Source organism: Pipistrellus hanaki, assembly GCF_964339955.1.
Source record: "Pipistrellus hanaki genome assembly, chromosome: 2".
Lineage (NCBI taxonomy): Eukaryota > Metazoa > Chordata > Mammalia > Chiroptera > Vespertilionidae > Pipistrellus > Pipistrellus hanaki.
In genome coordinates this window covers 107024988-107041770 of record NC_140504.1, presented here as the reverse complement: position 1 = coordinate 107041770, position 16783 = coordinate 107024988, and the positions used below count along the sequence as shown (strand labels likewise).

At 45.8% G+C, this 16783-nt stretch overlaps 1 protein-coding gene across 1 annotated transcript in view; it reads right to left on the bottom strand.

The window, feature by feature from the left end:
- Positions 1–16783, bottom strand: part of ACAD9 (acyl-CoA dehydrogenase family member 9) — a 57861-nt gene that overhangs the window by 17872 nt on the left and 23206 nt on the right. The window contains exons 3-6 of the mRNA XM_084872467.1: positions 5960–6061; positions 2287–2393; positions 1214–1314; positions 121–199 (exon numbers count right to left, since the gene is read on the bottom strand). Of these exons, the coding sequence (XP_084728593.1) occupies positions 121–199; positions 1214–1314; positions 2287–2393; positions 5960–6061 (389 nt within the window). The remainder of the gene's footprint in view (positions 1–120; positions 200–1213; positions 1315–2286; positions 2394–5959; positions 6062–16783) is intronic.

The following is a 16783-nucleotide window of genomic DNA, read 5'->3' as shown; positions in this document are numbered from 1 at the left end:
CCACCTAAGAGGTGATGGTCAAAAGATTATGTGTAGGCCCTTTGCAGTCCCTGTGCATGGAAAATAGTGAGTGGTAGTGAAGGTTATGACTGAGACCCCAGTGAAGCCATAGAGCTGTACCTTGGAGCCGTTCAAGATATAGTGTCTCTTATCTTCACTTAGAGAGGCTCTAGTCCGGATGGAGGCAGCATCGCTCCCACTGTAGGGACAGAAACAGGCTGTTGAGGAAAGTAATGCTGGAAATCAGTAAGAATGATTTGGAAGGCCCCAAAATAAAGGTTTTACTTTAATACAGGAGTTGGCAAATTTTTAAAATACAGGGCCAGATTATAAATACATTAAGCTTTTCAGGCTATAGGATACCTGTCCCAACTCCTCAATTCTGCAACTGTGGCATAAAGGTAGCCAAAGACAATTTGTAAATGAGCAGACATGTTCCAGTAACACTTTGCTTACAAGGACATGTACCTGGGTGGCAGGTTCGATACGCGGCCCTAGTCAGGAGGCAACCAATAGATGTGTCTGCTTCACATCAATGTTTCACTATCTCTCTTATCCTCTCTCCTCCTCCCTCATTCCTTCCCACTCTAAAATTCAATGGAAAAAATATCCTTGGATAAGGATTTACAAGAAAAACAGGTGGCTAACTCCTATTTTTTCACTCCAGATAAGAAAGTAGCAGTGAAAAATAGTGGGCTTAGGTTTAAACATGAAAATGTGTGCTCAAAAATACTCATCTAAACTCCTATGAGGATGAGTGCTGGGCACTCAGGTGGAGAGAAGCAAGATGAAGTTCAGTCCAAGTAGACTTGCCATCACAAATCCTGGGTCCTATGCCAGCCTTGTTAGATCCTAGCTGTATGACCTTGGGCTTATCATAAACCTCACTGAACCTCAGTTCCTAATCTGCAAAACAGGGACATTACCACCCACCTTCCATACTCTGACAGTTGCTATGAAGCCTTGAAAGCAGGTGTTGCAAACCACAAAATAATTATTTAACAAGTGCTGTTAGATACGTTAGCTCACTTATAACTCTCACTGGGAGAGAAAAATAAAGGCAAGAAAATTGGCAAGAAACGTTACTGAGTTGACTCTTGGAAAAATACGGAGAAAGAAGAATAAAAGTCACCATCTATTCAGCAAAAACCACAGTCCCCCTCCCAGTGCCCCCTGGAAGATGCTGTTCCAGGGCAGCTCATGCCAAGCGGACCTGGCTGGCTCCGTCAGGCAGAAGGCAGCAATGTGTTCTCCTGATGCCAGTTTGGGCAGATATTTGGCCTTCTGCTCTTCACTGCCGGCCAAGATGATCCCCTAAACAAGACACACAGGCTGATTTCAGCTTTGGAGAGAGAAGGTTGTAGAACAGGTAATCCTTACTTCATGCAAAAGGAAACCCCAAGTCAGGTAAAAAGTGGAAAACCAGACTGCAAAGGACCTTCCCTAAAGTGCACACTCCAGAGGGGCTTGGGTCTGAGGCCCAGCAGAGCTTTGGGGTCAGATTCAGGGAATTTCATTATAGCCCTTGTGTCCTGGCTGGGTGATCTTCGGTAAGGGATATCCCCTCTCTAGCTCCCATCTCCTCACCCACACCTAGGGGATAATTCTACCCACTGGAGGGATGATTTGGATAAAAAAATGTGAAGAGGTGGGAATGCTAGAGCCATACCTGGCATAAAGTCAATGTCAGAACTGTCCCACCCCCTTTTTGGTGCTGAGTGTGCAAGTCCACTCTTCCCACTGAGAGACTGCATATAGCACACACGACCTCAGAGTGAGGGAGCCAAACAGGCTGTGCACTCAGCTCACTGTGGTGTCTAGATTGAGCAAAACAACCAAAGTAATTGGATTGCTGATAAGAGTGGTGTGACCTTGGACCTGCCATAAAATGTTCTGAGCCCAGTGGGGTGAGGAAGACCAACAGCAGGGAGGACCTGCTCAGACCACAAGTGAGTGCTCAAGAACTCAGTGGGGGAGGTTCACATCCAGTCTGAGGTGAAGACAGGCTCCGCGAGGTAGCAGCATCACAACTGGACTGCCAAAGGGCAGGTCACAGGCAATGGGGATAGGAGGAAGATTCAAAGGAAAGGAACAGTGCAAAGAGCCACTGCTTGTGCAGGGCTGAGCACTATCCAGCAGGGCTGAGAGTGGGTGTGCACAAATGAGACACTGCAGGGCGAGGATGCAGGTGCAGGCTAGGCCCTCCTCCCAGACATTGAGACAGCAAGCACGATTCACTTCCTGAAGGTCTTCTGGAGTCACAGAAAGCATCCCCAGATACTTGACCTTGAGGCCGATGGCCTGGTGTGCTGCCAGGGTCACAGCGATTGATGCATCCAGGCTGACAATCTCCCCTAGCCTTGCATACATGGTGTTGGAGAGGCCCAGGCCGCCTAGAGGAGAAACAGACCAGTTTTACTTATGGTCCAGCCCTAAAACCCTCCCATTAAAGGCAAATGGCTTTATTGGTCCTTTCTGATTATAAAAGAACTAGAGGCCGGGTGCATGAAAATTCATGCATTTGAAGGGGGGGTCCCTCAGCCCTGCCTGGCCCCTCTCATAGTCCAGGAGCCCCCCTAGGGGTAGGAGGCAACCCAGCAATCAGGGGAATGTGACACCCCATCACACCTCTGTTGCTGCCACTGCCAGCAGTGCTAGCCTCAGCCGGCCCTGGTTACCTGAGCCTCAGGTGGCTACTAGGTGGTTGGGCAGCCACCATCCAAGGCTCGCCTGCGCCTTGGGCCAGCCCTGGGTGGCTGGGGGGCTGAGGGAGCATCCAGCCACACCGTGCGCCTGCCGCCGCCTGGCTGGGCTGAGGGGACTGGGTGCCACCATTTTGTGATGGCATAAAAGTCAATTTGCATATTCCCTCTTTATTAGATAGGATGGCATATCACCATTTAAAAAAAAAAAAATCACAATACAGAAAGGTGCAAAGAAAACAAAAGTCACCTATAAACATCACTCAACATTTTTGTGTATATCCTGTCAGACTTTTTCTAGGCATATGAGCATATATAGATTTATTTTTAACATAGAAGAATAATTTATAATACAAAAATATAAAAATACTAGAGGACCGGTGCATGAAAATTTATGCACTGGAGGGGGTTCCCTCAGCCCAGCCTGCCCCCCCCCCCCACAGTCTGGGAGCCCTCAGGGGTGGGAGGTGACCCGGTGATCAGGGGATGGCGATACCCCCATCATACCTCTGCTGCTGCCACTGCCGGCAGCACAAGTCTCAGCCAGCCCTGGTTGCTTGAGCCTAAGGCAGCCCTGGGCACCTGCACAGCCTCCATCTGAGGCTTGCCTGCACCTCAAGCCAGCCCTAGGCGGCTGGGAGGCTGAAGGGACTGGGGGATTCTAGAGGCAGGTATGTGGAACAGTTGGACCTGCCTGGGGGTGGGCCTGGCCATGCTGTGCACCTGCCGCTTCGGCAGGGCTGAGGGGGCTGGATGCCGCCATCTTGTGGCTGTGGGTGCTGCCATATTTGATGGTGTGACAGTCAGTTAGCATATTCCCTCCTTATTGGCTGTGGACACTGTCATCTTTGTGACGGAGTGATGGTCAATCAGCATATTCCCTCTTTATTAGTTAGGATCCTTCCATTACATCATTTAATATGTTGTGAATATTTCCTGTCAGATATAGATCTTTGTGAATGAAAGAGCTTTCCAGCACCTCATTCCAGGGTCCTGTGCACTCCAGGACAGAGATTATTCTGTGTGGTAACATTAACATTTTAGGATGGATCATTCTTTGTTGCAGGGACTGTCCTGTGCACTGTAGGATGTTTAAAGCATTCTTGGCCTCCACCCACTAGATGCCAGAAGTCCCCTCTCTACAATTTAAAAACCAAAAATTCTCTAGACATTATCCAATGTCTCCTGAAGGACAAAATCACCTAGTTGGGAATCATTATTCTGCAGTAAAAAGACAAAGATTAAAAAACAAAAACAAAAACTTCACTGAACTTACATATTTGGCATTTCATCTTCAACTTCCACAGGTGGCTGGGTTACCACATGTGCATCTTACAAATGATAAACTGAGGCCTAAGGTCATGTGCCCAAAATATAGGAGGGCTGGGGCACTGTCACTGGAGCCACCATTCACACACAAAGGGAGGACTGAGTTCCTGCAGAGATGTGGACTGGCCCTGTCTGGTGTGTAGTCCATGGGTTCAATGGAGGCATCCGAAAGGCCAAAGCTCTGCAGTACCACTTCCCCCCTTTCCACTTGTTTCAATCAAAACACTTTTACTTATTTCATACCAGAGGCCCAGTCCCTCAACCCAGTCTGCACCCTCTACTATCTGGGACCCCTTGGGGGATGTCCAAACCAGCAGTCAGACATCCCTCTCACAATCCGGGACCACTGCCTCCTAACCACTCATCTGCCTGTCTGCCTGATTGCCCTTAACTGCTTCTGCCTGTCTGCCGGATTGCCCCTAATGGATTTTTGCCTGCAGGCCTGATCGCCCCCTAACTGTTCCCCTGCCGAACTGATCACCCCCTACTGCCCTCCCCTGCCAGCCCGATCGCCCCCAACTGCCTTCCCCTGCCAACCCAATCACCCCTAACTGCCCTCCCCTGCAGGCCTGGTTGCCCCCCACTGCCCTCCCCTGCTGGTCTGATCGCACCCCACTGCCCTCCCCTGCTGGTCTGATCGCCCCCAACCACCCTTCCCTGCAGGCCTGATCACCCGCAACTTCCCTCCTCTGCCACGACCGACTCCTCTACGTGAGATGGTGGATATACTGGGATTGGCCTCTTCCGTGCCACACAGAGCTGAGGGACCCCAGGCCTCACTGTGCAGAGCAGCCATCGGGCCCCACCTCCACTGTGCATACAGCTATCTTGTGATGGCCATCTTGTGGTGGCCTTTTTGTGATGACATTGCACAAGGGCATGATGCCACCTAGGCTTTTATTATATAGGAATAGAGGCACAGAAGTGGGGTGGGGAGGTGTCCCTCAGCCCAGCCTGCACTCTCTCCAATCTGAGACCCCTCGAGGGATGTCCGACTGCCCATTTAGGCCTGATCCCACTGGGCCTAAATCCCTCTCACAATCCAGGACTGCTGGCTCCCAACTGCTCACCTGCCTGCCTTCCTGATTGCCCCTAACCACTTCTGCCTGCCAGCCTGATCACCCCCTACCACTTCCATACCAGCCTGTTTGCCCCCAACTTCCCTCCTCTGCCGGCCTGGACACCCCTAACTGCCCTCCCCTGCAGGGTTGATTGCCTCCAACTGCCCTCCCTTGAAGGCCTGGTCCCTCCCAACTCCCCTTCCCTGCAGGGTTGATCGCCTCCAACTGCCCTTCCCTGCTGGCCATCTTGTGTCCACATGGGGGCAGGATCTTTGACCACATGGGGGCACCCATCTTGTGTGTTGGAGTGATGGTCAATCTGCACATTACTCTTTTATTAGTTAGGATAGAGGCCTGGGGCACGGGTGGGGGCTAGCTGGTTTGCCCTGAAGGGTGTCCTGGATCAGGGTGGGGATTCCCTTGGGGCGTGGGATGGCCTGAGCGATGGTCCCTGTGGTGGTTTGCAGGCTGGTCATGCCCCCTGGCCACCCAAGTGGAGGCCCTGGTATCTGGAATTTGTTTACCTTCTACAATTGAAACTTTGTAGCCTGGAGTGGAGGCCTAGGCCAGCAAGGACAGGTGAAAAGCTTGGCTTCCTTCATTGCCAGGGAAACCTAAGCCTCTCTCTTGCTCCCTGTGGCTGTAGCCATCTTGGTTGGGTTTATTTGCATACTTGCTCTGATGGGCTTGTGGGTGTAGCGGAGTGATGGTTAATTTGCATATCACTCTTTTATTAGGTAGGATACTGAGGGAATCAGTTTTGTTAGTTAAAGAAATAAATTCCAATGCTCCCCTCCACCCCAGGAAAGTTATCACTAAAATAATGGGACTAGCAAGGGGGATTGAGGGGGTATCTCCTTTACTTACCATATTCTTCTGGGACTTGCATCCCAAAAAGCCCCAGGCTCTTCAGTTTCTCCAATGTTTCTGTTGGGATTTTTCCCTCTTGGTCAATTTTTCGAGAGTCCACTGCCAAGAAGAAATATCTTGATTAAACAAAATATGTTTATAAAAATAAACAGGACAATTTTTTGTATAGTATACAATCCCAGTTTCAAAAACTTTAAAACTGGAAATTATTTAGTCACGGTCATTTAGCATGCTTTCAATTTTACCTAATTATATCAGAACTGTATTTTAGAAAATTACCAATACCAGGTTATACTGTTTCTTAATCTGGGTGCTATTCACATGGCAATGGTTGCACAACATTGTAAGCATACTTAATACCACTGAATTGTATACTTAACAAGGATTAAAATGTAAGTTTTATGTTATGCATATTTTACCACATTATGAAAAAAGAATAGCAAGGCATTTAAGGTTTATGATGAATGCAGAAATAAAATGTATGAAACAGCACTTAGGCCAGGAAAACAAAAATGTTGTAATGCTCTTACATGAGACATGAAGTGAAATGCTGGTAATATTGGTAAGACATGTACTATAAACATTAACCTGTTAACCGAGCGGGACCAGGTAATATTGGTAAGACATGTACTCTAAAGCAACCACTGAAAAACAAAAGGTATTACTAATAAAACAACAAGAGATAAGGTGGAATAAAAAACACACTATTAATACAAAAGAAGACAGAAAAAAAGAAAAAGAATAAGAGGAACAAAGAAGAGATGGGACAAAAAAAAAAAATAGCTAGATGATAGAGTTAAACCTAACTATATCAATAATAATCTATATTAATAAAAAGGTAGTATGCTAATCAAACCGGACATCCTTCTGGATATCCTTTCAGACAAAGTCACAGTGGCAGGGATCAAGTTAGAGGTGGTTAGGGGCGACTAGGCCGGCAGGGGAGAGCAGTTAGGGGTGATCAGTCCAGCAGGGGAGGATGGTTAGGGGTGATCAAACCAGCAGGGGAAAGGAGTTAGGGGAGATCAGGCAGGCAGGCAGATAAAGGGTTAGGAGCCAGGGGTTCTGGATTGGAGTGGGTGCAGGCCGGCCTGAAGGGAAACACACCCCCCCCCCCCCCTATGATGAGTTTTGTGCACCAGGCTTCCAGTATTAAAATAATCATATATCAAAGATCAATGAAAAGGCACAGATTGGCCGAAACCGGTTTGGCTCAGTGGATAGAGCGTTGGTCTGCGGACTGAGGGGTCCCAGGTTTGATTCCGGTCAAGGGCATGTACATTGGTTGCGGGCACATCCCCAGTAAGGGGTGTGCAGGAGGCAGCTGGTTGATGTTTCTCTCTCATTGATATTTCTAGCTCTCTATCCCTCTCCCTTCCTCTCTGTAAAAAATCAATAAAATATATTAAAAAAAAAAAAGATTACAAAAAATATATACCGTCCCTCTCAGGGCGCAATATATATTTCAAGGACGTATTCATATGTCCTACCCGTTCCCGATAGTGTTTATGTTTGACGTATTTATAGGTCCCGCTCGGTTAACAGGTTAATGTCTTTTTCTGTTCTAGGATCCAATCCAGGATCCCACACTGTATTTAGTTGTTATGTCTCTTTAGAATCTTTCGGTCTGTGATGGTTCTTCTTCAGTCTTGTGTTTTATGACTTTGACATTTAAAGCACTATTCCTTTGTACAAATTTGGGTTTGCCTGTTTTCCAATGATTAGATCAATGTTATGTGTCTTGGGAAAGAAGACCACAGAGGTGATGTGCCCTTTTCAGTGTATTATATCAGAGGGTACAAGATATCACTAAGTCTTATAATTGGTGACACTAACTTGATCACCTGTTTAAGGTGGTGCTTGCCAAAATTCTCTACATATAAAGTTACTTTCCCATCCAGTCAGCGTGGCTCAGTAGCTGAGCACTGACCTATGAACCAGGAATCACGGTTCAGTTCCCGTTAAAGGGCATATGCTAGGATTGTGGATTTAATCTGCAGTGTGGGGTGTGCAGGAGGGAGCCAATCAATGATTCTCTCTCATCACTGACTGTCCCACTCCTTTGTTCTCTAAAATCATAAAAATATATATTAAAAATATAAAGTTATTCTCCCTTTGTAATTAATAAATATCACAGGGAGACCAGCCATTTTGATTCAGTGGTTGAGCATCAATGTATGAACTAGTAGGTCACAGTTCAATTCCTAGTCAGGGCACATACCTAGGTTGTGGGCTTCGTCCCCAGTGGGGGGCATTTAGGAGTCAGCCAATCAATAATTCTTTCTCATCATTGATGTTTCTATTTCTCTCTCTCTCTCCCTTTCCCTTACCCTCTGAAATAAATAAAAATATATTTAATAAATGTCACAGGAGAACTACTTTGCAATTATATAAACAAACTGTCTCTCAAACTTTCACCCATTCATGTTTTACTAAAGTGAGTGCTTCATGGTAATTTTTTGTTGTTGTTGTTGTTAATCCTCACCTAAGCATATTTTTCCATTGATTTATAGAGAGAGTAGAAGGGAAGGGAGAGACAAAAAAAGAGAAACATCAATGTGAGAGAGACACCACTGACTGGTTGCCTCCTGCACAGACCTGAACTGAGGTATGTGCCCTTAACCATAATCAAACCCAGGACCCTCTAGCCACTGTGCCAAACTGGCTAGGGCATTATGGTAATTTTGTATTCCAAAATTCCAGCTATTTTAATTAAGTAAGGAAGAAACCCACTTTGCATATAAAAACACATATCAGTCAAGAGGATGAAAAAAGACATATCATGCTAATACTAATCCAAAGACAGCTGTAGTTGCCATATTAACATCAGACAAAGCAGGTTTTTAAGCAAAGACTATTACCAGGGATAAGGCAGGTCATAATTATAAAGTGATCAACTCATCATCCTATATAATAAAGAGCTAATATGCAAATGATTGTCACGCCTTCATATAATGGCTCAAATATTCAACATGGGGGAGAAAGGAATGGGGACCAGCCAGGCACAAATGAGCTTATAAGAGAGGAATAGGGATTTGCCAGGCACAAATGAGCTTGAGAGAGAGAGAAATGGGGAGCAGCTAGGCTGCGGCGCAGGAGAGGGACAAGTTGCCTGCTCCGCGGTCTTGGGTGTGGAGCAGGTGACTTGTCCCAGGAGAGGACAAGCTGCACGCCCCGCTGTCCCAGGCAACAGTGACTAGGGCTGTGGCCCAGGAAGGGGACAATTCACACGCCCCATGGTTCCTGCAGACCTGGGCGCCAGCGGCTGCTCCTGCAGCCCAGGAGAGGTACAAGTTGCCCACCCTGGAGTCCCAGATGCCAGCACCTGCGCCTACAGCCCGAGCGAGGGACAAGCTGCCTGCCCCGCTGTCCCGGGTGAAGACGCCTGCCCACGGTCCCCTGAAGTTGTGGCCGGCCCAGGTCCTGGGTGCCTGCAGCAGGCCAGAGGAGGGAATCCTGGGTCCTGGGTGTGGGGTGAGGCAGAGGCAGTTAGTGGCAATCAGGCCAGCAGGAGAGCGGTTAAGAGCAATCAGGCAGGCAGGCAGGCAAGGGTTAAAAGCCAGCAGTCCCAGATTCCGAGAGGCAGTCAGACATCACCTGAAGGGTCCCGGATTAGAGAGAGTGCAGGCCGGGCTGAGGGATAACCCCTCCCATGCATGAATTTCATGTACTGGGCTTCTAGTAAGGATATAACAATCCTGAATCTGTACATACCTAAAAACAGAGCTTAAACATACATGAAGAAAAAACTGATAAAAAAAAAAAAAAGACAACTGTAGTTGGAAGTTTCAACATCCTTCTCTCAATAACTAATAGAAAAAATAGATGAAAATGTGTAATGATGTACTAGATATGAATAAAACTATTAACCAGCCGAGACCGGTTTGGCTCAATGGATAGATCGTCGGCTTGGGGACTGAAGGGTCCCGGGTTTGATTCCGGTCAAGGGCATGTACTTTGGTTGCGGGCATATCCCCAGTATGGGGTGTGCAAGATGCAGCTGATCGATGACTCTCTCTCATCGATGTTTCTAACTCTATCTCTCTCCCTTCCTCTATGTGAAAAATCAATAAAATATATATATATATATTTTAAAAAAACAACAAAAACAAAAAAAAAAAACCTATTAACCGATTTGTTTTAATTAATATTTATAGAATACTAGAGGCCTGGTGCATGAAATTCGTGCATGGGGGGACGGGGTATCCCTCAGCCCAGCCTGAACCCTCTCCAATCTGGGACCCTTAGAGGAATGTCTGACTGTCAGACATCCCTCTCACAATCCAGGACTGCTGGCTCCCAATTGCTCACCTGCCTGCCTTCCTAATTGCCCCTAACTGCTTCTGCCTACCAGCCTGATCACCCCTAACCACTCCCCTGCTAGCCTGATTGATGCCTAACTGCTCCTCTGCCAGCCTGATTGCCCCCAACTGCCCTCCCCTACAGGCCTGGTCAACCCTAACTGCCCTCCCCTGCAGGCCTGGATTTCCTCCCATCCCCCAACTGCCCTTCCTTACAGGCTTGATTGCCCCCAACTTCACACTTCTGCTGGCCTGGTCATTCCTAACTACCCTCCCATGAAGGCTTGATCACCCCCAACTGCCCTCCCTTGCAGACCTGGTCCCTCCCTATTGCCTTCCCCTGCTGGCCTAATCACCCACAACTGCCCTCCCTTGCAGGTCTGGTCCCACCCAACTGCCCTCTCCTGCTGGCCATCTTGTGGCAGCCATCTTGTGTCCACATGGGGGCAGCCATATTTGACCACGTGGGGACAGCCATCTTGTGTGTTGGAGTGATGGCCAATTTGCATATTACTTTTATTAGACAGGAGGATAGAGACTTGGTGCATGGGTGGGGGCCAGCTGGTTTGCTCTGAAGGGTGTCCTGAATCAGGATGGGGGTTCCCTTGGGACATGGGGCGGCCTGGTTGAGGAGCAAATGGTGGTTTGCAGGCTGGCCATGTCCCCCTGGCGACCCAAGTGGAGGCCCTAATATCTGAGATTTATTTATCTTCTACAATTGAAACTTTGTAGCCTTCAGCACAGGCCTGGGCTGGCCAGGAGCTTGGCTTCCTCCATCACCGGGAAACCCAAGCCTCTGCTCACTCTGTGGCCACAGCCATTTTTGTTGGGATTTATTTATCTTCTATAACTGAAACTTTGAGGCTGTGAGCAGAGGCCAAGACAGGCCAGGGCTGTGGAAGCCTGGCTTCCTCCCTTGTTGGGGGCAACTCAAGCCTCCTGCTCTCTCCAGCTCTGGCTGCCACCATTTTTGTTGGGATTTATTTATCTTCTATAATTGAAACTTCGTAGCCTTGAGTGGAGTCCACAGCCGGCTAGGGTGTGCTGGAAGCTTGGCTTCCTCCATTGCTGGGGAAACCTAACCTTCCTGCTGTCTCTGTGGCCACAGCCATCTTGGTTGGGTTAATTTGCATATACACTCCTGATTGGTTGGTGGGCGTGGCCTGTGGATATAGTAGAGGTATATTCAATTTGCATATTACTCTTTTATTAAATAGGTTAGCCAAACAACAGAATATTCATTGTTTTCAGGAACACCTGGGAGAACATTTAAAAAAAAAATAGGCCATATTGTGAGGCATAAAACAACTCAAAAATTTTAAGAGGTTTCAAATTATATAAAGTATGTTTCCTGACCACAATGGAATACTTCTTAGAAATAAAAATGGGGATATTACTACAGATCCTACAGACTTTAAAAGGATAACAATGTAAGGGAAGTTATAAACACCAATGAAACAAACTTTGTTAGATGGATAAATTCTTTAAAAGACACAAACTATCAAAGTTCACAGAGGAAATCAATAACCTGAATAGTCCTGTATCTATCAAAGAAATTAAATTAGTTAAAACTTTCCCTCTAAGAAAATTCCAGGCTCAAATGGCTTCACTGTTGCATTCTGCCTAACAGTCAAGAAAAATATACCAACTTTACATGAAGTCTTTAAAGAAACTTAAAGAGAAAGAAACACTTCCCAACTCATTCTATGAGGCCAGCATTAGCCTGAAAAATAATATCACCGAAAATTAAACTGAGGGACAAATATCCCTCAGAAAAACAAATACAAAAATTCTTAAAATGTCAGCAAACCGAATCCAACAAACAAAAAAGGATAATGTATCAAAACTAAGGGGGAATAATCTTAGGAATGTAAGAGTAGTTCAACAGTCAAAAGCAATCAATATAATTTGTCATGTCAACAAAATAAAGAAGAAAAAACACAAGTATCCCAAGAGATGCAGAAAAAGCAATGGGCAAAATTTGATATAATTTATTATGAAAACTCTCAGCAAACTAGGTATAAAAGGAAACTACCTTAATCTAATAAACAGCACATACAAAAAAAAAAAGTACAGCTAACATCATATTTAAAGGTAAAAGACTGAATGTCTAAAATCAGGAATAAGGCAAGAAAGTCTGCTTTTACCACTCCCATTCAACATCATACTAGAGGTTTTAGGCACTGCAATAAGACAGAGAAAGCAAAGGGAAACTGGATTAGAAAGCAGGAAATAAAACTGTTGCTATCACCAATAATACAATTGTCTATGTAAAAAATCTGGGATATACCAAAAGAGCTCCTACAACTATTAATGAGTTTAATAAAGTTGCAGGATACAAGATCAATACACAAAAACAAACTGTATTCACTGAAGAGGGTATATAAAGAGAGGAACAAACACATTATTAGCTATTAGAGAAATGAAAATTTAAATCACATCTATCAGAATGGCTAAAATAAAATAAAAATTTTAAGTACAATGACAACACCAATTTTTGGCAACAGGCACAGAAACTAGTTAACTTACATACACACTGTTGGTGGAAATATAAAGTAGTACAGTCATCTACACTAATAAAAGAGTATGATGCACCAAAACTGGTTTAGCTCAGTGGATTGAGTGTTGGCCTGTGAACTGAAGGGTCCCAGGTTTGATTCTGGTCAAGGGCATGTACCTTGGTTGAGGGCACATCCCTGGTGGGGGGTGTGCAGGAGGCAGCTGATTGATGATTCTCTCTCATTGATATTTCTAACTCTCTGTCCCTCTCTCTTCCTCTCTGTAAAAAATCAATTAAAAAAAAAAAAAAAAGAGTATGATGCAAATTGACTGTACCTTTGTGATACCCACCAGCCAATCAAGAGTGAGTATGCAAATTAACGCAACCAAGATGGTAGGTTACTTTGCATACACAGGTGCCGAGCAGCCGGGGGAGAAGTAGGATGCTTTGTTGTTGTCATGGCGACAACACAGGCATTCTGCATTTGCCCCAGCCGCCCCGGGCCTCTGGGCAGCTTGGGAAGGTGGAAAGGTGGCTCCGGCCGGAGCGAAGGTGGTGCCAGCAGTCAGGGGAAGGAAGACCCATTCTTGCATGAATCTTCATGCATTGGGCCTCTAGTTTTGAAAATAATTTGTTTCTTAAAGAAACTAAATACAGATAACCTTAGGACCCAGCGATTGCACTATTGGGCATTTATTCCAGATAAATAAAAACACGTCCACACAAAAAATTGCACACAAATATAAACAGCATATGTTTTTTGTTATGTTGTTTTGATTTTTTAAATCCTCACCCAATGATATTTTTTCCACTGATTTTCAGAGTTGGAAGGGAAGAGAGAGAAGCATCAACATGTGAGAGACACATCAACTAGTTGCCTCCCACATGCATCCTGCAGAGTCCAGGGATTGAAGCCATAACCGAGGTACATGACCTTGACTAGGAATTCAACCTGCAACCCTTCAGTGCATGGACCAATGCTCTAACCACTGAGCAAAACTGGCCAGGGCTACTAAGTAGTTTTATTCATGAGACCTCAAAGTGAAAACAACCTAGACATACTTCAACAGTAAGCAAAATGGTAATCCACAGGTAATCCACAGAGTATTATTGAGCAATGAAAAGGAATAAACCATTGGGGCAATTTGTAGGAGAATTATGTTGAGGATTCTAGGATTGGAGCTCAGTGGGCAGCCACCATGAGGAAGAGTTACTTCCTCATGCTGCAGAGCACATCTTTCTGCTATATACCTTTGCTAACCCAGGTTGTTTTGACCTGGGGAATAGGCAGTTGCCACACCCTGTTGGAAGAGCTCTGGACCCACTCTGTGGTATACATAGGCTAATAACAATCAGATAATCAAGGCTGATAACAATCAGAATTCAGACAGTGGTGGACTCTGGAAGCTTTGGGTCTTTGCCTGATCTCCTTCTGAACCTGGACTAGAAAAAGCAGACCCTAGTGAAAATTTTGGCTATCCAAAGGCATCCAGCCCCAGCAGAGGGAGCTACAAGTTGTGAATTACTGATAGCCCCAAACAGTATACTCAGGGCCAATCAGAAACAGCATCTGACATTATCCTATACTAAAGATTGGGAATTATAGCAGATCTACCTAATACTGTGTTTCCCCGAAAATAAGACATCCTCCGAAAATAAGACCTACTTACAGGTTTCCTTCTGAGTGAAATATAAGGCATCCCCCTAAAAATAAGGCCCCCCCCCTAGGCTAAGCATGAGAGATTTGGTCCACTGATTCTGAAAGAAATGGAGTCATAAGAAATTCACCAGGAAATTCAGGAATTGGATTGTTATGATGATGTTCCAGAAGATGATGACATGATTGTCATTGAATAAATGAGTAAATTCTTGATACTGTAGGATTCACAGTTTGTCTGGTTTGTGTTGACAACTACCGTACTACTGTACCGTATACAGGTAATAAATTTCCTTTATTTTCATTTAACAATAAATGTAAACCGTATTCTTCTTCATGGAAAAATAAGACATCCCCTGAAAATAAGACCTAGCACATCTTTGGGAGCAAAAATTAATATAAGATACTGTCTTATTTTCGGGGAAACAGGGTAGGTCTTATTTTCGGAGGATGTCTTATTTTCGGGGAAACACGAAAATAAGACAGTATCTCTCTCTCTCCCTCTCCTCTCTGAAATCAATAAAAATTCATTAAAAAATACACATCAGATTAGAAAAAGTTGAGGATAAGATCAGTGAATTAGAAGACAGGTTAGAAAAAAATCACTCAGTAAGAAAACAAAAAACAATTTAAAAAACAGGAGGATAGTTTAAGGGAGGTGTGAGACAACATGAAATGTATAACCTTTATAATGTATATGATAAAGGGTAATATGCAAATTGACCATCACTCCAATACACAAATGGCCTCCCCCATATGGACACAAGATGGCCTCCACAAGATGGCCAGCAGGGGAGGGCAGTTGGGAGGGACCAGGCCTGCAAGGGAGGGCAGTTGTGGGCGATCAGGCTAGCAGGGAAGGGCAGTTGGGAGGGACCAGACCTGCAAGAGAGGGCAGTTGGGGGCAACCAGGCCAGCAGGGGAAGGGATGACAGTTAGGGATGACCAGGCTGGCAGGGAAAGGAAGTTAGGGGCAATCAAGCCAGCAGGGGAGCAGGTAGGCATTGATTAGGAGGGCAGGGGAGTGGTTAGGGGGTGATCTGGCTGGCAGGCAAGCAAGCAGTTGGGAGCCAGGAGTCCTGGATTGTGAGAGAGATGTATGACTGCCCATTTAGGCCTGATCCCAGTGAGATTGGGCCGAAAAGGCAGTCAGACATCCTTTGAGGGGTCCCAGATTGGAGAGGGTACAGGCTGGACTGAGACACATTCCCCCACCCCTATGCACAAATTTTGTGCACTAGGCCTCTAGTATTCACATAATAGGTCTCCAAGAAGGGGAATCAAGTGAGCAAGGGATAGAGAATAAGTCTGAAGAAATAATGGCAATAAACTTCCCTAACCTGGTAAAGGTAAAAGTCACCCAAGTTCAGGAGGTACAGAGAGTCTCAAGCAAGAAGAACCCAAACAGGTGCACACCTAGACACATCATAATTTAAAATGACAAAAATTAAAGACAAAGAATCTTAAAGGCAGAAAGAGAAAAGCAATGTGTTGCCTACAAAGGAGCTCCCATAAAGCTGTCATCTGATTTCTCATCAGAAACTCTTCAGGCCAGAAGGGAATATCATGAAATACTCAAGGTAATGAAAAGCAAGGATCTGAAACCAAGATTACTATATCCAGCAAGGCTATCATTTAAAATAGATGGTCAAATAAAGAGCTTCCCAGACAAACAAAGGCTAAAGGAGTTTATCACAACCAAGCCATCATTGCAAGAAATGCTATAGGGAATTCTGTAATGAGAAGAAAAAATAGAGAAACATAGGCATACAGAATTAAAAGGGCATAAATAAGTATCCTATATAATAAAAGGCTAATATGCAAATAGATTGAATTGCAAAACAACCGAAACAACTGAACAGATGGTCACTATGATGTGTGTTGACCACCAGGGGGCATGTGCAGAACATAGCAGGCATTGGCTTTGGCAGGATGGTGGAGCAGGTGAGCAGGGATGCCAGACCAAGGTAGGGCACTGGACACTGTCACTGGGGCAAGCCTCTGGTAGTTACTAAAAATTCTTTGCTCCGGCACCCTGCATTCCTGCCTGGCACGTGCACCTACTGCCAGAACAGCCACTTGCACCCACTGCCAGTGCCCAGCGCCAGTCCTGATCACTTGGTGCCATCAGCAGGTGCAAGCAGCGGCTGCTGGCCCTGATCATCCCTAAAGGTTTCTCCACCTCCCCCTGCTTGTGAGGGGCGATCAGGGCAGCAGCCATCGCTCACACCTGCTGACAGCGTCGGCTCTGCTTCCACCTGCTGTTGGCGCCAGCCTCAATCACTCAGTGCTGTCAGCAGGTGCAAGTGGGGCCAGCACTGTCAGTGTGTGGGAGAGGTGGCAGTGGGAACGGGGCTGCTGGC